The sequence below is a fragment of the Pithys albifrons genome, chromosome 3 (assembly GCF_047495875.1).
Source record: "Pithys albifrons albifrons isolate INPA30051 chromosome 3, PitAlb_v1, whole genome shotgun sequence".
NCBI lineage: Eukaryota > Metazoa > Chordata > Aves > Passeriformes > Thamnophilidae > Pithys > Pithys albifrons.
The window spans coordinates 98,720,024-98,740,131 of NC_092460.1; the positions used below are offsets into that span (position 1 = coordinate 98,720,024).

Below are 20,108 nucleotides of genomic sequence, written 5' to 3' on the forward strand. Positions count from 1 at the left end.
TCAGCCATTAACACTTGTGCCATCAACCTGAAATTCAGGTCAGTGGCTGTAGAGACACCCCTGAGGACACTGTGCTTGCAGGTACCCCTGTGAAAGCTACAGCCTCCTTCCCTTTGTTACTGATGGATCAGTGCCCTGGAGAAATGAGTGGGTAGAGATGGACCAAGAACCAGCAAAATGCATGGTGACACTTGCTTCTCTGTGCTGCCATGTGGTGGAACTCCCAAGAGAGGACATCAGTATTTTTAGGTACCACCAACCTCTAAACCAATACATCCCCTCCTAGCCACAAATCCTTCTCTCTTGAGCTCCAGCTCTGCCCACAGGCTGGCATCCAGCTTTGGTGGAGGCATCCAACAGAGGCTAATGCAGGCTCTCCAATCTGGTTTGGATGACATTTATCAAAATGCTGGGGTTTCTTTCTGCTGATGCTCAGCCAGTCATTTTGGTGAATAAAGGCAGTGAGCAGGAAGACCCAGCTCTGGAAATACCTCCTCATAATGACCAAAAGCACAGCTTAATTGTGGGGTTTTGAGCTGCAGCTAGAAATATCTGGATTTGGGGCTGTGTGCTCATTCTTGAGCTGCCCTCCACTATGGTAATTATTCGTTAGGTCTTAATTATTGTTTCTCTTTGTAGCTCTAATTCAACGGTGTTTTCTGGTGGCAACCTCTGCTGCCACCCACTTTTCTGACTTTTGCACCGAACCACCAACACCAATTTCAGTACAAAAAGCACTCAGATGCCTCTTGTAGCAGTGAAGGAGACCAAATGTTTGCTGTGTGTCTGGCTAGGAGTGAATGCAGTATCAGAGTCTGCACCTTGTACCAGAGGGAGAAGCAATTCACAAAGCCTGTGGGATCCTGAACAATGTCTTATCATCATCCCTCCAGATTGTGGTAGCTCTGAGTCTTAGATCAGCAAGAAATTAAGTCTCACTGTGCAGCAAGTTGGATGGACAGATGCATCAGTTGGGTTTTATCTGGCTGGTCACGAAGCTCACCAGATTCAGTAACCTGTCATGGTCTTATCAGGTTGCAAATCAGATTTTCCCTAGGATTGCGGGAGGTAAGGTTTTAGAAGGCATCTCAAGTGATGTAGCCCATCATCAGCTGGGTTGAACTTCTGGGTCCTCAAGGGATAGTGGTGGCTCATGAGGGAAGAGACCACCAGGAGACTGGGGCCCTGGCAACACTCAGAACCATCCCTGGAAGTGTTGACCCACCCTGGGAATGTACAAGGTCAGGTTGGATGGGGTGCTGAGCAACCTGGTCTAGTGGAAAGTGCCTCTTCCTATGGCAGGGTGTTGGAATTGGATGATATTTATGGTTCCTTCCAACCCAAACCATTCTGTGATTCTGTGATTTCTTCATATTCTGTTGCTCTGGCTCATGTTGACACATGTTGAATGGTGCATCAGACCACACAGAAACCACAGAGCAACCCTGACAGTGAAGGTTTCCCAGGCCACAGAGCCCAGCCTGGACTCAGCAGCAGCAAGGACTGGGTCCACTCATGGCCTTCCCAGACGAGGCACAGGTCCTTGGGTTGGGTCAGGGAGAAGGACAAAGGATGAGCAGGATGCAGCAGGGCACTTCCAGGCAGACCATGAGACATTAAGCCAATTTTGTGGATACAGGAACTGTAAATGAATTTCACAGAATGTAATAATAAAACAGACTTGTAGAATAGTTTGGGTTGGAAGTGACCTTTAAAGGTCCAACTTCCCTGCAACAAGCAGGAACATCTTCAACTAGATCAGCTATTTTGGGGGCAAGTCAACCATTCTGATACTGGCTCTTACCAGTTTCTCCATCTGTGTCATGTTTCCAGCACTACTAGCAACCAAATTCACTTTCAATTCACTTTTTCTAACCAGTTCCTTCCCAGAAGCACTCTCAGCAGAGCCAAGTGACCAAACCTTCAAGGTCTCCTCTGAGTCCTGCCATGGCTGTGGAGAACAACAGCTCTGCAAACAGTGGCCAGATCATCCAAGCCAAACCCAAGAGGGAAGAGATTACAAAGAAAAAGCACATGGCTGGGGAAATGACACAATCTCATTTCTCAAGTGGCCTGTTGTCTGAAAAAAATATCTCTGTGCATTTATCCAGGACATTGCAAGGGGCTTGTCACAAGGGATATGTCACTGTCCAGCTCTTCCTGAGCAGCAGCTCCAAGGCAGAAGTGTTTCCAGACAGATCTGATGGCTGCTCCTTGTTGCTGGGCAGGGAGGGAAGCAGGGCTGAGAAGATGCTCTGCAGTGGTCAGGGGGGTAACAGAGGGGCTGAAGGAGGAGGTTTCTCCAGCAGGACCAATTCACAGGGCTTAGGACCATTGAAACAGGTTCAGCTCCAGACTGGATAACTGTTGCTGGTGTCATGGCTTCTGTTGCCCTTTTATCTTCTAGATGAGGCTCTTTTACTTACCATTGTAAATTTAGAGAGGTTTCCAAAAAAACATCAAAAGTCTGAGTGGTTTTTTGACACTGTTAGTGTGATGTTGCCAGGTGAACAGCCAAGGCATGCATGGCCAGAGGTGGAAGAGGCTGTCAGTGCCACAATGGGGTGGCAGGAAGAAGGGGAGCAGCAGCCAGTGGTGATTCCCTTGAAGGCAGATGAGATGAAGGATGGGACCAGTGTGGAACCCTTGTCCTCTTGACTGGGGAGGCTGACAGAGATGTGTGGGGCCAGGGGACCCCTCAATGGACAGGGGTGAGGTGGGAGAAGAAAGGCTCAGGTAGCCACACCAGGAGGGTTTTATCTGGGGCATGAAATTGCCAGGAGTGAGTTTGCACCCTTCAGACCCACACTGAGCCTGACCACGCAATGGGCTCTTTCACACCCGGGGAATGAGAAAGAATAGGCTGTTACACACCTGGGGAAGGGGCAGCTCAGGAGAGGAGCCTGGTGCTGCCCCACTGCACCCCTCAGCCTTAGAGAGAACACGGGTGGACCCATGAGCAAGGGAAGTGGGAGGGTCAAATATTCACATCCAGGCAGCTTTCCCTTGCCCATGAATGAAGCCTGGGCTCTGAGCCCAGCATGGGGATGGGGAAGGGACCCTGACATTGAGCAGGGTTCAGCATGGAGCAGCAGGGCTGTGATTTACATGGTTCAGTGCAGAGCTGCAAAATGAATTTTCCATATTTCGGCACAAATATATTCTTTCCCAGGATGTGTTTGTTGTAGCAAAAGTGCACAAATGCACCTGGATACCTGGACCTGTTGCAAATAATTCCTACCGGAGTCCTTGCAAAGCAATTCCTGAAAATATCAATTTCTTTTTTTTTCTCACAGATGGACGAAACCCAAGAAAATCCCCTCCAATCCCATCATGTGAGGACTGTCACTCCCCAGCCAGAGGCAGGTGAGCCGGTGCTGGCTGGGCTTCATCCAACGTGTTGCATTGTAAAGGTTTGCCCGTGGTTTATTTAATCCCAGACACATTCCTGAGCCATCAATCAGAGCTGAGTCAGACAGCGTGACTGGGCTGTCCTTTTTTTTTTTTTTTTTAAGCAATCACAAGCTCTTGTCCTCCTGTTAGCCAGCAGTGAGCTGGGGGGTTATTTTTCTTTTATTTTAATAAAAACAGGACTTGACTGGGAGCAGGGAAATGTTCCTGCTGTCAAGTATAACCTTTAAAGCTGCCTTGCCTCGAGGAACTTCTCTGTGATGCTACAAAGTGTATCACATGGAGGAATAATAAAGGATTCTGTCTGGGATGGCTTTGACATTGACTCCCCTCCCTTACTTGGCTCTCCTGCACGGATATCTTGATACAAGCACATCAGGCACGTGGAAAGAGGCGAAGCAGCTTTTTGGAAGGGGTATTTTCTTTAAGAGAAGCCTTGGAAGTGCCACCCACAGCCACACTCCAGGAGGCAAAGCCTTCCCCTTGTGCTTCCCCTGCAAGGACAAGGTTGTTACGACTTCAAAACAGACCCTGCCTGGCTGGGGAAGGCAGAAGAGCTGAAATGATGTTGTGGCTACGTGTAACCTCAGCCCCACTCATCGGGAGGCCTTATCAGAGTCCTGACACTGGTGTGGGACTCCCTGGGAGGTGGATACAAGGCTACACTCTTTGCTCTAAAATAAGACCAGTGTTTCATCTCTGCCTGGGTCAGAGATGGCTGGTCTGCTAGAGATTAAAAAGAAAAAAACCCTAAAAATAAATAAAATCTTGTGGTTTCTGGATTTCCCAGAAAGCATGGGTCCTCCCTGCCCTCAGGACACTTGCAGGGTTGAGCATTGCCCCAGCCTTGCATATCTGCATGTCCACTTAGAAAATGTTATTAGAGATGCCTCAATCAAACTTAAGAGAACCTCCTCCCTGGTGAGGGGTCCTTAAGATCAGAGAAAATGGGAAGTGGTCTCTGTGCATCCCAGCAAGCCCTGCCCAAAGCAAAACTTGACAGGCTCTGACACCCCAGGGCAGACCAGGGCAAGGGCTGCATATCAGCCAGCAGAAGGTAACCCCAGAGCTGAGCTGGGATACACAGTGGTCTGCACCTTTTCACCCTTTTTTGCTCCTAACAAGCTTTCAGAGATAGAACTGCTGGAAGAGGACAAGCCTCCAATCACATGGGAGAAATCCACTCAAGATGTGCTCCAGAAAATCACATCAAATGACACTATTGCCTGCCTTTCTCCCCTCTTTTTCTCTGGAACCAGAAACAAGTAAGTAATTTGGGAAAAAAAAATAAGCCGCTCCAAAAAACCCCAACCAAAAAGGCCCAAAACACAAAAAACCCCCAACTTTGCAGGGAACTTGTACTTGCAGGTGGCACCTTCTGTTACCCTGCCTTCAGGGCAAAGACAGCTGTGACCTCAGAGTATAGATCTTGGCCCGCCCTTCCTTTAGCACCAAATCATTTTAAGCAGGTATTTGATTTCAAGAACTAAACTAGGTTTAAATAAATGCCTAGTCCAGCCTAAGTTGCAGAGTAGATTTAGATGTAGGCAGGACAAGTTCCAGCACATAACCTTTATACTCAAGGGTGATAAAACAGGTAGAGCTTCAAGGGGCATTTGCCTGCCCTAAGTCAGTGTTAACACTTGCAGAATTGACAGAATGGTTTGGGGTGCAAGGGTTTAAAACCACCTCATTCCAACCCCCTGGCATGGGCAGGACACCTTCCCAGAGACCAGGTTGCTCCAAGCCCCATCCAACTCAGCCCTGAACACTTGCAGAGACAGAGCATCCACAGTTTATTTTTGAGATTTTTTTATTCACAAGGCACAGGAACACATGTGTGAGGCAGCACTGCATGGCATATGGTGACCCTTAGGGCCTAAGAGCATAATTCCTAACACAAGGAAGAACCAGGTCACATCTGTATTTCAACAAGGTATTTTATTGGTCCAGCAACTGCAAAATATACAAATTTCTGAAAGGCATACCCTGTTTTTAAGCTGGCACAGCTTTATATCAGGCAATTATTCCAGACCTATATACAGAACAGTTAACATACCACAAATCAAAACAAAAAAAAATCAAAAAAAGTAACCCCAAGTAACTACACCCTTCTGTCCAAGCTTTGCAGTACACATTAAATAAATAAAGAGCGCTTTACTATCAAAAAAATTAAAAAAATAAATTCAAGTATCACAAAGGAAAACAAAATCAGGGGAAAGAAGGTGGAAGAAGTCACTGGTGTGGTTTGAGAAGCCCCCTCTCCCAACCTGCCTTGGTTGTGGCATCACTGCCCAGTCCTTGGTGCTGTTAACCAAATGTGATGGGCAGTGAGTTTTTGGGGCAGTGTGATGGCACAAGGTTGACACCATCCCACCAACCCCTCCAGCATGAGAGGACCTCAGAGACCACTTTTCCCATTGCTGGAGAAAATGCCGTGTTCAAATTTCATTTTTTTTGATAGACCTACTAAGACATCTATTATTTCCAAAGGAAGAAAGTTAAGGGCCATTGAGGGTTTTCTGTTTATATATATATATATAATATATATATACACACACACACAAATACCACCAAAACATCTGCAGAATTACATGTGTACAGGGTTGATCTCTGGGCAGCCAGACGTCATGGCTGTATTTGCTGGCTTATCTTTTTGCAGCAGGAGGAGGGAGATAAAACTCCTCAGGAAGGAGGCTGGAAAGCCAAGTGAGTCGCCTCCCAAAAACATTCCTTTATCTCAAAAGGCAGAGAAACTCAAGGGGCAGATGCCACCTGCTCACGCAGGGAGAAGTGGCTGCTTTTAATGAAGCTATTAAAAAAATGAATAAAGGGAGGAAGTGTTCTTGGATTCATCTGTACAGGAATATAATACACATATGCACAAGCTCACACAGGCAGGGCACTGTGGGACACGGGCTGAGCGCGGTCCCGACCCCCTCCCGCCGTCGGTGCCGCTCCGAGCACGAGGCTGAAGCGTTAGGCACTGTGGTTTGCCTTTTCCCAAAGGAAAAACAGACCAAACCCCCCCAAAACATACACGCACACACACACACAAAATATAAATCAAAACTTCTCCCCAAAGCTCTCCGCCCAGCACTGCAGGAAGGGTGGCTGCCTTCAATTCCTGCCTCCAGCCAAAAAACCATGAGATGGGGATGAAGATGCTGCACATAGGTGGGAAAAAATCAAAACACAACCCAAAACCCTAAAAAAAATAATTTCAAAATCCACAGACTTTTGCACTAAGCAGTAGTGGTTAATTGCCATTTTTAACTGCTGTCTCCCAGCCCTAGGACAGGCTGCCAACAAGGAACCTCATGTATCAAACCAATGGGAGTTGGTTGATGGAGTCTAAGTCAGGACCTCACCCTGTTTCCCACCACCCCACACACACACACCTTGAACACTGTAACTACTATTATTTTGTAGTCCCAGCTTTCCAGCATGCAAAAGACAATTAAAAACAAACAAAAAAAAGTTGCCTGTATTCAGGCTTCCCCTGTTAAGGGGCAGGACTTGAAAAAAATACAATAGTTATGCTTCTGCCACAAATAAAGTGCAAAACCAAAGCGGTTTCTATGTATACACATACACACACACCCCTATGTGCATGTATATATAAAATTGAAAAAGAGAATACAGACAAAACTGTCCCTTCTTGAGGCTTTTTACAGCCAGACAGGGACTCCTGCAACCTGGCCAGATCTCTGGCCACCTCTGTGAGACTTGTGTGTCTACAAAATTCATCTAAGCTCAGCCTAGGGATTAAAGCCCCTTCCAGTATCTTCACTTTCCTCCAAGAAAGAGGAAAGAGGAGATAAAGTACTAGCACAGCACCACAAACAGTGCTCAGTTTCCTCCAAAATATCGACCCACACCCAAACTCAGATCATCCCTGGGTGCTCCCCAAGATGAAAGCATCTCCTGAGCCACCACTGGCGTGGTTCCTCCTACAGTATTGGCAGCTTACAACCAGTTTTGGCAGCAGATCTACATTCTCAGGAAACCCCTTTAAGTGTATTGATTAAAAAAAAGGGAAAAAAGTGTTTTGGTTGTTTGTTTTGGGTTTGTTTTTTTTGTTGTTAAACCCAGCAGTTCTTGCAGTGAAGGAGTTCACAGAGCTGCCTTCCTGGTGCTTGCAAACCTGGGTGAGCCAGGCTGGCACATGTGACAGGCTGGAGCGTGGGTGAGGGACTGCAGCACAGCATGGTAGGGGCTTATCAAGAAGTAATTCATAATAATAATAAAAAAAAAAAATCGCAAAAACCCTTTGCCCACCCTCCCTTCCCCCTGTTTCTCTGCTAACCCCGCACCATCCACATATATACACACCCCACCCACAGACGGCTGGGTACCAATCATCTATACAGAAGATCAAAACCGCTTAAGAGAGGAAAATTAAAACTCCTGCGCGCTAGAAAGCACTTTACAGCTCGCTACGACCTAACAGGACGCTGGAGAGGAGAGCAAACGCTGCGGCTTGGAGAGCTGGCAGTGCCCCCAGAGGGCTCAGCTCCTCTCCTCTGCTCTCCTGTATCCCTCTCCCCAGCAGCAGAGTGGTTGGCAGATGAACAGGCGTGAGCAGGAACAGCCGAGGGTCGCCCTCGCCGCAGACAGAGGAGACCGGTGGATAAGCAAGCTTCGGGAATGGCGGTGGGATGGGAAGCTGGCGTCGCCGGCGGCCTCGCGACAGTGCCAAGGGAGTCACGACGGCTTCTGAGAGTTGTTCATGTTCTGAAACGAGATAGGAAGGAGAGGGGTTAGGGGGTGTGCTTGGGTCAGACCCACAGCAACCTCTACGTACACGTCAACAAAGGGACAGGGAGTAACAAAGCCACGCATGGGTCACTACAAAAGCATCCGTCACAGAGGAGAGGACACTGTCCACCCAAGGAGAGGGGTGGCCCCAAGATTAGCTCAGCTGGTTGGAACATGGTACTGAAAACACCAGTGAGTGTCAGGATTCAATCCCTGTATGGGCCATTCGCTTGAGATTTGGACTCGATGATCCTTGTGAGTCCCTTCCGACTCAATACTCTGGGATTCTAGTGGTGGGATATGTTGACTTGCTACCCCCAAGCATTGCCTGGCTTTAGCTACATGGGAATTTGACAGGTATCCCTACTAACTAAGCTCCCACCCCACCCTGTCTGCACTTGTGAAGCTGCTCTTTGGTCCATGCAAGGCAAGGTGACAGGGGACCATGGTGTTCATTCAAGTAGCCCAATTAAACATCCCTCTTGCTCCCCTTGAGGGTGGGCAGTGTCCCCTATGCCTGCCAAGGACATCATTGTCCATCCTTAGCACTGACAAGAAGAGACAACTCCCACTGGCCATGCCAAGGAGCCAGCATGGGAACCAGCCACCACCAGTGGTACAGCAGGAGCACACACTCTCCCAAGGACACTCAATGAGGTTTCATGGGCCCTAGAGCCACTCCAGACACAGCCCCAGTGCACAGTGACAACAACAGGTACCCACCAGTGTCTGGTGAGAACCACAAAACCAGAGACAACCAGCTGAACACAAGCAGGACCAGGCCCAAGGGAAGCATCCGCTCAAGGAGAAACCCAGGGGAGATGACCACAAGGACACTTCCCAACTCACAAAACTACACAAAACAGGGAGGGGAGGGGGAAGAAGGACTAGGAAACAGCTAAGAAGGTTTCCTCAAATTTATTTAGGAGTTCTTTATTTTACTTGCTTTTTCTACCTCAACTGCCTCTTACAAGCACCAGGAATCCCAGTCAGGCTATGAGGCAGAGCAGGCTGAGCTGCTCTCTCTGTTATCTAAGGAGACAGGAGGAGGGTTTGGAAAAGCCACATGCACCACAGCCATTTACCTTGGAAATATTAGTAAAGAGAAAACTTTGAGAAAGTGACAAACGGGTCTTCTTAAAGCATGAAAAGTGAAGGGGAGAAGAAGGGAGGGGGATCAGGTGGTTGTTAAAAAGTGCACTTTGGATCATAAACCAAGCAAAAGAAATCATCACACCAGGTAGTCCCACGACCCCAAACCAGCTCAATCCCACAGTCAGGACTCTAAGCTACATAGCCATGTCCCCAGCCTCTCCAAGTGTCCCTTGATCCTCCTGGATGGGAATTGGAACCCCAATTATGAAGACTGATGCAACAAAACATCCACAGCCAACCCAGTCCCATGGTGTAAATTGGGAATGAGGTACATTCCACTTCCCCTAACCCCATACAGGTGGTGACGGGACAAAGTGAGGGATGAAATGTATGACAGCCTCCAAGAGTTAACACCAGCATGAATGTCACCAAGCCTTTAGTTTGGGTTATGTCTTCATGGGTCCCATAAAAGCAGCCCTTAATTCCCACAAGCCACTGGAGATTTCCAACTTGCTGCTACCAGCCTACACCTGCACCAGCAGAGCTCTTGAAGCACCAAAAACTGACACAGCCATCTCCCAAACTTAGTGTTTTCAGTGTCCCAGCCAACACTGAGGCATGCAGTGCCTTTTATTGCAATAGGGATGGGAAAAAGGTGGATAGAGGGATGGACAAAGAATCAAAAGTTCTTTCAAAACAACCCAAGAAGACCAGGCATTTAATCAGGGACTTCTGTGCCCATGAGCAGCAAGGGAAGGAGCACAGGCATGCAGGCCATGCTGAGCAACTCAACCTCTACATTGACCCAGGAACACGATGATCTTCCCCAACCCATCCACCAGCACAGCCAAGTGCTGTTCCTATCTTCCCTTTTCTCAAAAAGGTTTACTCTAGAAGGGGAAGAAACATGGGGTTCAACAGCTGCTTTGTGCAAGCAGGGCTGAGTTCTGACCCAGCCATGTTAGAGCAGGTCCCTTCACCTTCAGCCCACAGGAGTCCAGGACAGGGATCTCAAGGGCAGATTCAAAACGGTCCTCAAAGCGCAAAGGGACCCCTGGGCACTACCCCAGTCCCAACTCAGCCTCAAAGTCTTCTCAGTCTTTGAGAAGACATTTGAGTACAGCTCAAGTCAATGATGTAGCATAAATTGAGGCCAAAGGCTTTGAATTTATCCAGAAGCTGTCCTGACCCTGTTACAGAAGGATCTAACAGCACTGAGCCAAACTGCAAAAGTCTTGATTACTCATAATTAGTGCATAATGATCAAGGTGTTTTGCTTTTTTAAGAGGCAGAGAAGGACAATTTGCATCTACTCTGCCCATGAAATCTAGGCTGACTGTTCCCAAAATCCAGGTTTGCAGAACTGCAGATGCCTGGTCCCAGGATTAGTCCAGCTCCAGAAAACACACTCCTGAGGTCAGAACCTTCTCAGTTATCTCTCTGGTGCCATCACCCATAGATACAACTTGGAGCCCTCAGGAAGGACAGACCACCCAGGTCCATCACCTGCAGTACAGTGTGCTATCACAGATGAAGTAACTCCAGGAAAACCTAACAGTACCTCCCATCCCATGACTGTTCAGGCAATTTAGGCATCATCGGCAGAACACAAGTAATAATATGCTTCATTTCACAAGAAACTGGGACCTTTTTTCAAGCTAGGATACTCGGGGATTGGACAAAGCAGCATCCACAGCCTTCTCTTTACCTTTCCTATGACAAATCCCCCCAAATCAGAGAAATATTAATCCAATAAGTCCGTGCCCTGGCCGGATTTCATATCAAAACAACTAGTGGGATAGCAAGAGACATGGAAAAGGGGTGGAAGGGGGAATAAGACGCAAGAAGGTACTTACAGGCATGCCTTCCCTAGTAAAGGCTGCAGAGAGACAGAGAGAACGGAGAGAGAGGTGTCAGTAACGCCGCGCTAGACTGGGCAGAGGACAACGGACGGCACCCACAGCCAGACCTTCCAAAGCCCGAGCCAGCAAAGACTCATCCAGCCCAAGTAGACCCCAAAAGTTGAGGGACACACTGAGCTGTCCAACTTAGTGCTTTCGGGGGTGGGAAGGCTCATGCGAAGCAGCAACCAAGCAGAGCAACTGGGGAGCACAGGACCAATTCCTAACCTGCCCAGGATCTGGTTGAGGAGGGGCGAAAGGATAACAGACGACAGAAAGAGGGGCTAGGCAAGACAAGAAAGATCCAACAGGCAGCTGGTGGGAAGGCTGGCATGGCAAAGCAGCTCCTGTACTGCTTCTCCAATATAATCAGTTCCTTAGTATGCTCAGGGAAGGGGGTTTGTTCCTGGAGAAGCATGCAGGTCTCCCTTTCTATATCCCTTCATAGGTTGGTGACAGAGAAGAGGACACATGACCACCAAGGCAGCTACCCACAGGGTTTCACCACACCAAGAGGCTTCCACTCAATTTTGGTCCATTTTGCCTATTGTTCCATGAAGGAGATCCCTCCAGCCAAAGATGAGTCTTGGCAGCTCTGTCTTGAGTGAAGCATAAGAACATTTGCTTTATTGCAATGACCAGGTCTACACTGGAGCCAAGCAATCCAGAGGGAAGGCACAAGCCCTTTGGTCCTGCCCTCTCCAGAGATGTAGCTTCTTGGGAGGTTGACACCACAATGCTGGACAGTGAAGGCACTAAACACAGGCCAAAACCCTGGGGGAGGAGTTCATGACACTCTCAAAACCCAAGAGAGGATCAACAATGACCCCTTGCCAGGTGCTCCTGAGACCAACCCAAGGCAGGGAGGGACAGCAGCCGTGGGAGGAAGATGCATCTCAGAGACAGCAGCACAGGTTGCGACAAGTGCAAGCAGTTCCTCAGCTCCAGGAGTGACAGGAGGACAACAAACAATAAAACAACAACAACAGCAACAACAACAAAAAAAGAGTTCAACTAACTTGTCCTGGCATCTGCGTGGGCACTTCCTGAGGAACACAGCCTGGCAGGGCGGAAGAAACAGCCACATGCTCCTCAAAGCTGTTGATGCGAGGTTTTTTGGTGGGCTCTGGGCTTGCTAGAGGGGTAACGCTATTACGTCTCATGAGCGGGTTAGGTCCCTTCTTTGCTTCCTAAATTAAAGTGAGACAAAGAAATAAAAGTAAATATAAAAAAATAAAGTAAAATTAAAAAAAAAAGGGAAGAAGGTGACAGTTATAAAGGAAAAAAAAAAGAAGCAGGTTGTTTTGTTTTTTTCTTGAAGTGGCCTCTGCTTTCCCCCACAATCACTGTCAGTGAGCGAACAAAACGCTCTGGACACCAAAAAAAGGCAACCCTGATTCAAAAGTGTTCAAAAACACAGAAAAGGAGGGGGAAAAAAAATCAAAAAGGCCCTGCACTCAGACACGAGAGACCTTCCCCTCACCTAAGCCTCTGCCTACAAAAAGGTAGCTAGACATAGCTAAAAATAATCAAACAGCAATCAAGCCATGACTTTGCACAACAGAGAGGTGCCCATCGGCCTCCTCCTCAAAGCTGGTCCCTCCACCCAGGGAGAGGTGTGAAAGCAAGAAGAGGGAAGACAAGCCAGCCCAAGCTGATAAGGAAGATTTGGGAGTTGGGAGCAGAGCAGCCAACAAAGGGTGGCACCACCAAGCTCCAGCTCAAGCGAGGAGGGATGGAGGGGCAGCACCCATGCAGCTGAGCAGGGGACCCAAGCACCTTGCACGTGTCTCGCTGCATCCTATCCATGGGCCCTCTTGTCATCCCCAGCAAGGGTGGTGGAGGAGGGCATTGATGGCCATGCTAACAGCAGGGGGAAGGACTGGCTTCCCCCCTACAGCCACAGGAAGGGAGAGGTGACTCAGGTGTTGCCACCTGCCATAGTCAGGAAGCAAAGGAAAGGAGATGTGGGCCAAAAAGGGAAGGCTCCGACTGTCCAGCATCCAGTTGGGCTCCATCACCACTAAGCACAAGTTGGAAGGGTCCCAGCATTTGGGACACAGGCACAACATCCCCAACACCAAGCTGATATCCCCCTGCTCTGGACTCTGAGCTTCCAGTGGAGCACATGGCAGATAGACCGGGCTTTACAGGAATTTTTTCACATGATGGGTCTCCTCCCAACAGCATCCTCAGCCCAGCACCACCACACCCCACCTTGCAGGAAGGCACTCCGGTAGCCCCACACAGCCATGGGCATACCAGGAAAAAAAAACCAACCTGCAAAGTCAGATGTTGGTCAAGGTATTGAGCCCAGGCTCTGCCAGACAACTGGGAGAAGTCACCTTCTCCATCTGTGGCTCCATTCCCTGCTCAAGTGAATGATGACTATACTGGTAAAAGTCAAAGACCAGGGAGGAGCTTTCCCTGGGTCACCTCTAGTCTGGGCAAACACACTGGGAACATGCACATGCAACACTCCTTTACCCTTGGAAAACCCTCAACCAGCCGCAACTTTGCAGAGCAAGAACCCGTCTGATGCTCCACCAGCCACACTTCTGAGCGCCCAGCTGAGCAACCTCCCCATGCCCACCCCAGGTGTTCCCACTGTAGGGGACAGGAGGGGAACACCAAGGGATGGCTCCAAGGAAAAGCAACACTCACCTCTGGCCGATCTCTGTGAGTGTTGACAGCTTCAATGTTCAGTGAGATGGATTCCACTCGGCAGCCTGCAGAAGGGAGTGCAAGGAGAAAGAGAAGCCATCAGCAAACCCAACAAGCACAGGGTGTTGCCCAGAGCTCCACCACAGACCCCCGCCCTTCTCCCAGAGGCAGCTTGGATTCAGGAGGAGACACAAGTCACACTCCTCAGCATGTTTAGTAGGAAGGTCACACTTACCATAGGCTACCGGGGTCAGCTTCAACACCGTGTGAAGGGGACATTTCAGGTAGGGCATTTCATCTGCAGAGACAGCAAAGCAGGAGGGTCATTCCACCCCCTCTCCAAAAGCATCTTCATCAACAGCTAAGGCCACTCCACACTAAACAGATGCACACTCCAGGCCCACGTTCCTGGTCCATGCTGACCTGAGCACATCTCCTGAGAGCTGCATCCATCATTCCTCCTCCAGCAGGAGGGGACAGGGAGCTCACCTGCACTCTTATCCAGGAAATACGCCAGGAGACAGCGCATGACAGCCTGGTGACAGATCACAAGGACGTTCTCTTGCCTCTCCAGCTCCATGATGACTGGCTCCAGGCGCTGAACCAGATCTTGGTAAGACTGGAACAGAAGAAGGAAGAGAGTTATGGCATAGCACAGAAACATGCACTGCAGAAGAAGAGCTGCTCTTTGTCTTGGTTCAACTATTGATTTTATGCCTCTGACTAAACCAACAAAAGTACTGCTAAAAACAAGTAAATCCTCATCTTCAGGCTACTCTAGAACATGGCTACATTGAAGAAGCCATTTACACCTCAGTGAATCACATCTCAGTCCTGACTTTATTAAGGTAAGCAACTGGGGCTCTGAGGACAGCATCTATCATCTTGAAATCTGATTTTCTATAGGATTTCCAAGTTCTGAAAAGTCTGGAGCAACCTGAGAAACCCCACAGTTTTCAAGGACATCATAAAGAACCATGACAGGCAGCCAGAAGGAGCCCCAGACACCCAGAGATTGTGTCTGTAATCCCCACTTTCTCCTGTTGGATACACTCTCATGAGAACGTCTCCAAAGATTTTTCTGAAATGTCTATGAGTATGACTTATAATTCAGGGATAAATAGCTTAATTCACAGCATAAACTATCACCCAGAACTGATGTAAATTCCCACCTCATTGTGTCACACCCTGAAAGCAGATCACTGGGAACAGAGCTATTACCATCAACCCTTAGGGAATGATGCGAAGAACAGAGTGAAAATTACTTTTTTTTGGAAACAACAGAAAAAGAAAATGGGGCAGCACAACACTTTGAGTGGATGTAATGATGGAATTTGGACTAGAAACCTCCAGAGTCCCTTTCCTACTAATTTGCAATAAAGTCAGTGGGACTGTTTGTTAAGTTGTACATTTCTTAGGGAAATCTTCACATATTACAATTTCATAAGAACTCAATGTGGAGGTGAACATGAGCCCTGACCTTTCTTGATTCTAGTGTCTTGAAGCACTCACTGCTTGAGTGTAGGACAAAATGAAGACAAAAAGGGCACATTTAAAGTAAAAGTGATGACTCTGAATGTATCCCTGCAGACCTACCTCCCCTGAAGGATAGCGGTAGTAATATTTATCCTGATCACGTAACGCAAATTCTTCTGGATGTTGCTCCCTGATGTCTTCATATGTCATTTCTTCACACACACCCTGCCAGAACAGGACATCCAGGAGATTACTGGATGTGCTCAGGTCAAAAAATATCAGCACAGACAACATGCAAAACCTTCTCCAAAGTAATTGGCTGTAACCCTATGAGTGCACAGCTATTCCAAGCCAAAGTCATTTTAATCCACCAGACTGGATGGGGCTTGGAGCAACCTGGTCTAGTGCAAGGTATCCCTGCCCATGGCAGCAGGTTGGAATAGATGGTCTTTCAGGTCCCTTACAACCCAAACCATTTTATAATTCAAGCCAACATCTGGAAGCATCTGCAGAAGGTAGAGCTAAGATTGGAAGCCAGAAGGTGAGTTCTGCAGAAGTACCACAGAAGGAAAATCTCCCCCATGAAAGCTGAGATTTAGGCAGAAGTGAAAAGGCCAGTGCTATCACTCTCTTATCAAGCAAGAAGCAGCCTAATCCAGCTGTCCTCACTGCAGAAATACTCACAGCATCTATTTCATTGAGTGCCTTCCACTGTTCATAGGGCAGCTGGAGAGCTTCTGCTGTTTGGATTGTCCTCTTTAGTTGGCTGGTCCAGACTTTGAGATCCTTCAGGTTCTGCTCTTCTACAAATTTGTTCAGTGCCACTGCAAACTGAGGGATACAAAAAGGAAAAGGTTGATTCCTGGTCCACAGCTTCCCAATGGGCATTCTTCCCTGCTTCCCAGAAGTGTTGACTTCTCCAGGACTGCTTTTGCCTTCCACAGGCAGACCTTCTGCTCTGAAGTGAAGAGCAGCCACACATGCATTGATCCCTAAGAGCTATGAGGGGTGTGAAAACAGAGAGAAAGCACAGAAGAAGCAGCCTGTTGTCTTTAAAGAACATCAACATCCAGGAAACAGCACTGTGGCCCAACCTTTTCCACAATGTTATGGAAAAACCCTGGCCACCCCTAACCATAGGTCTGCTTATTTACTTTCTGCAGCCCCACCTCTGTTAAGTTCTAACTCCATGCAAGGCTATGTGCAACAGTGGTAGCTGTAAAGTCTTTCTTTGAGGCCTCCCCCAAACTTAACCAGCCCTATAGACCGATCCTCAGCACCCCAGCTGTCATCAAATTATACCCTTCATCCAACACATGGCATCTACTACAGCCAAATCACTCCTAGAATCCACAGGGGAATATTCCCTTTCTCCCTCACCTTCTTGCCCCTGTTGGAGAGGCCAGAGTCTCCTCCAATCTTGCCCATGAGGTTAAACTCGCTCTCTCCATGCCGACAGAGATAAATGGTGCGGGGCTGCACATGGATGTTCATCAGGTAGTAAACAATCCTGCTCTGGATGTGATCCTGAACCCTGTTGACCAGGAACCGCCGGCCAACATCGATGACTTTGATGAGAGAAAGTTCCCTAAGGAAAGAAAGAAACGTCACTCTCAAGAAACAGCCTTGTGAGTTATCTCCCTCAACACAATCACCCAGCTAAAAGGATTTCCTGCAGGCTATTTTCAACAGGAAGCCAACAGGTAACAGGGATTCACAGAGAGCTGAATAACACCAGCGTAATCGCCATTCCTCCTTGCAGCAGTAAAGAGGATTAAACAGGACTAACAGGGAACATGCTCCTCCCCAGGACAGGGATCAGCAGGAGTGGAATAATCCGTGCAGGGCACACAAGACGTGTTTGTGAGCAGTGGAAAGGCTGGGAGGTGCCTGCAGAGTCATGCAGGACAGCAAGGGTCTTCCCAGGGCACACAGCTAGGAAGAAACCACAGGGCTTGCTCAATCCTGTGGTCTGAGTCAACCAGTCCCTTAAGTGGGACGATAACAAAAGCACCTCAACCACTCAAACCCAAGTGCTTTCCTAAACCCTTTGTATTTAAACTTGCAGAACAGGGTTGAAACCAGCATATCTGAGCCCAGGAGAGCCTGGAAAGGTTTCAGTGCCCAACCCCTGGCACAGGGCTAGGGAAAACCAGCATCTTCTTCAAGGGAAAAGCCTGGTTTCAAGGTCAGGCCAGTTCAGAAGTCAGCAAAATCTCTTACCTGTCATAGTCATCAGGGTCTAGTGGCTGGTAACTGGCTTGGTAACAATTGATCCTCTTCATGAAGTCCTCCATGGCATCTGTTGAATTACAGTCCCGGTAATCTGGGCTGGATAACTTGACTTCCTGCAAAAAGGGAAAAACATGTCACAAGGAGAGGTCAGGAAGCTTTCCCAGCCAGCCAATGCTAATCTCAAATTTCAAAGTCCTGCCAACATCCAGCTAAAAGCTGAGACACTACAGTCAACATATATCCTAAGGCAGAATAGAAGCAAATTAGACTCAAAACTAAGCATAAGGTGAAAGAATTTGGTATAAACCATTGCATGGTTAGTATAGTCCACTCCCATTCTCTGCCAGGAGTAATGCAGCACCTGACCACCCAACACAGTAGGAGAACTGAGCTTCCTTGTGGCTAAAGAAAAGCATCAAGTTTAACTATAAACCAAGAGTGGAAAGCACAGGTGTTTAGACAAGATCCTTAACCCAGGTCAACAACAGAATACCAGGATAACATTCAGCCCATTTCTGTGCATTATTTGCTGCAAATTGCTGGGCTGAAAGATACTGGAAACAGGCAATGTGAATATCCAGAACTGACATTGACTAAGTTCTGCCTGAACTAATATATCAGGCTATCCTTCCCCATGAACTAACTTAACAGACTATTTTCCCCTGAGGATTTGGGTTTGAACAGCAGCATCACACATTAGTAACTTCACAAGCAATCCTGAAACCAACAGCATAACACAGAACGACACATGTGGCAGCATCCCAGGCCTGTGGCATATTTTCCACACTGATCCCAGCACTAAGAGCATCATTCATCTGCAGCACCCTGTGGAGCAAAATCCCACGCTCAGCAAGTAGCTCTTTTTCTCCCCCTTCAAGCATTAGTTTCCAAATAAAGGGATTAAAATCCTCAAAAAAAAATCCAGCCAAAAAAAGAAAATAAAGGAGCAAACTGAGCATTTTCTTAGCATCATGGAAAAGGCTGTGTGCTGGTCACTGGCCATGGGACAGCAGCTCACAACAGGAGAGAAAGACACACTCCAGCTCCCAGCCCAGAACTCTTTCTCCTTAGGGTTGCTCTTGATCCATTCTCCACCAAGCCTGTACTTGTGCTTGATTCCACAGTCCACGTCACCAACAGATGTTAAACATCACCAGTCCCAACACCAAGCCCTGGTTGTCAGGAATGATTTGCCTTCAGTGAAGCAATGTTGGCTGCCACTAATCACCTCCTTATTTTCCATGTGCCTTAGCACAGCTTCCAGGAGGATCTGCTCCACAATCCTGCCAAACACTGGGGTGAGACCGACAAGCCTGTAGTTCTCCAAGTCTCTTTTTTAAACCTCCTTTCTAAAAATGGGGTTATGTTTCCCCTTTTTCAGTCAGTGGGAACTTTACTGGATGGACACGACTTCTCAAATATGATGGATAGTGGCTTCTTCACTTCATCCACCAGCTCCTCCAGGACCCACAGATGCATCACATCATCCCATGGACTTAGAGCCCTTCAGGTTCCTTAGATGGTCTCAAACCTGATTTTCTACAGAAGGTGGCTCTTTATTCTTCCAGTCCTTGCCTCTTCCTTCTACAACTCCATCAGTGGGCTCGAGCATTTGGCAGTGAAGACTGAAGCAAAAAAGTCACTGAGTATCACAGTCTCCTTCATATGCCCAGTATCCAGGTCTCCTGTTTCCTTCTGAAGTGGGCCCATGTTTTCCCTAGTCTTCCAACAACCTTCTCGTTGGCTTCTCTATCACTTGGAGAAGAAAGTTATCCCCAGGAATGTCCTGGATTGCCTGTGCCATGCTGTGTTGTCCTTCCAAAATATACCAGGGTGGTTGAAGTCCACCATGAGGACCAGGGCTTGTGAATGTGATACCATTCCTACTTATATTTAGAGGTAAAACAAAAGCAAGACACTTCCACACTTACCATAACGTTGGTGGCAACTACTGTGGGATCATTGCAGACAGACTCAATGAAGAACACCTGTGAAGCAAAGCAAACCTCAGCTGAAAGGCACCAACAAGCTTTGTAACATTCAATCACCTCCTTGCCCAACCCAACCTCCTCCATGCTTCACCAGAGAGTTCTCCTCTGCCCTGCTCCCACTGTTTCCTTCTCCAGGGCTTGTCATGGGGAATGAGGGATGAGTTTCACATTTTTAATCAAACCCAGCAGTGAAATCTCCCTTTACAGGAGCATCATGAGGACACCAACAGTACACTAAGGTGGACTATGCAATACAGCCATCAGCCCCATGGTACCAACCTTGAATCCATTTTCTTTGGCAAAGTTTAGTATCATCCCTCTCCTTTCCCGCGTGGTATTGGTGGCATCAAAAACCTTTAACAGCAAAGATTTCAATTAGCACAAGTGCCTGACTTATCGAGCCCCTCCTCAGAGAAGCAACTGCAGAACAAGCTGCACAGGGCCCAGGACCTTCAGGACTGGGACTTGCCAAATCCCATGGAGCTCATGTCCAAGCTTACCGCAATCTGTCCAGCCTCCTCTGTCAGGTACAGCTTGACATCCCTCAGGGCAGCCATGGCACATTGCCTGCAAA

The 20,108-nt window shown here is 48.0% G+C and overlaps 1 protein-coding gene across 7 annotated transcripts in view; it reads right to left on the bottom strand.

Annotated features, from left to right (window-relative positions):
* Positions 1-5,333: 5,333 nt before the first annotated feature.
* Positions 5,334-20,108, bottom strand: part of PFKFB3 (6-phosphofructo-2-kinase/fructose-2,6-biphosphatase 3) — a 43,794-nt gene continuing 29,019 nt past the window's right edge. For 3 of the 7 annotated variants that reach the window (XM_071552866.1, XM_071552862.1, XM_071552861.1), the window contains 13 exons: positions 20,035-20,101; positions 19,814-19,888; positions 19,475-19,531; positions 17,532-17,656; positions 16,689-16,896; positions 15,993-16,139; positions 15,429-15,533; positions 14,322-14,451; positions 14,068-14,130; positions 13,833-13,897; positions 12,188-12,358; positions 11,124-11,146; positions 9,193-9,308 (listed from right to left, as the gene is read on the bottom strand). In XM_071552866.1, the coding sequence (XP_071408967.1) occupies positions 9,254-9,308; positions 11,124-11,146; positions 12,188-12,358; positions 13,833-13,897; positions 14,068-14,130; positions 14,322-14,451; positions 15,429-15,533; positions 15,993-16,139; positions 16,689-16,896; positions 17,532-17,656; positions 19,475-19,531; positions 19,814-19,888; positions 20,035-20,101 (1,291 nt within the window). In that variant the 3' untranslated portion in view covers positions 9,193-9,253. Of the gene's footprint in view, positions 8,149-9,192; positions 9,309-11,123; positions 11,147-12,187; positions 12,359-13,832; positions 13,898-14,067; positions 14,131-14,321; positions 14,452-15,428; positions 15,534-15,992; positions 16,140-16,688; positions 16,897-17,531; positions 17,657-19,474; positions 19,532-19,813; positions 19,889-20,034; positions 20,102-20,108 lie in introns of those variants that run through there. The other 4 variants (XM_071552865.1, XM_071552863.1, XM_071552864.1 and 1 more) reach the window with 4 other exon arrangements.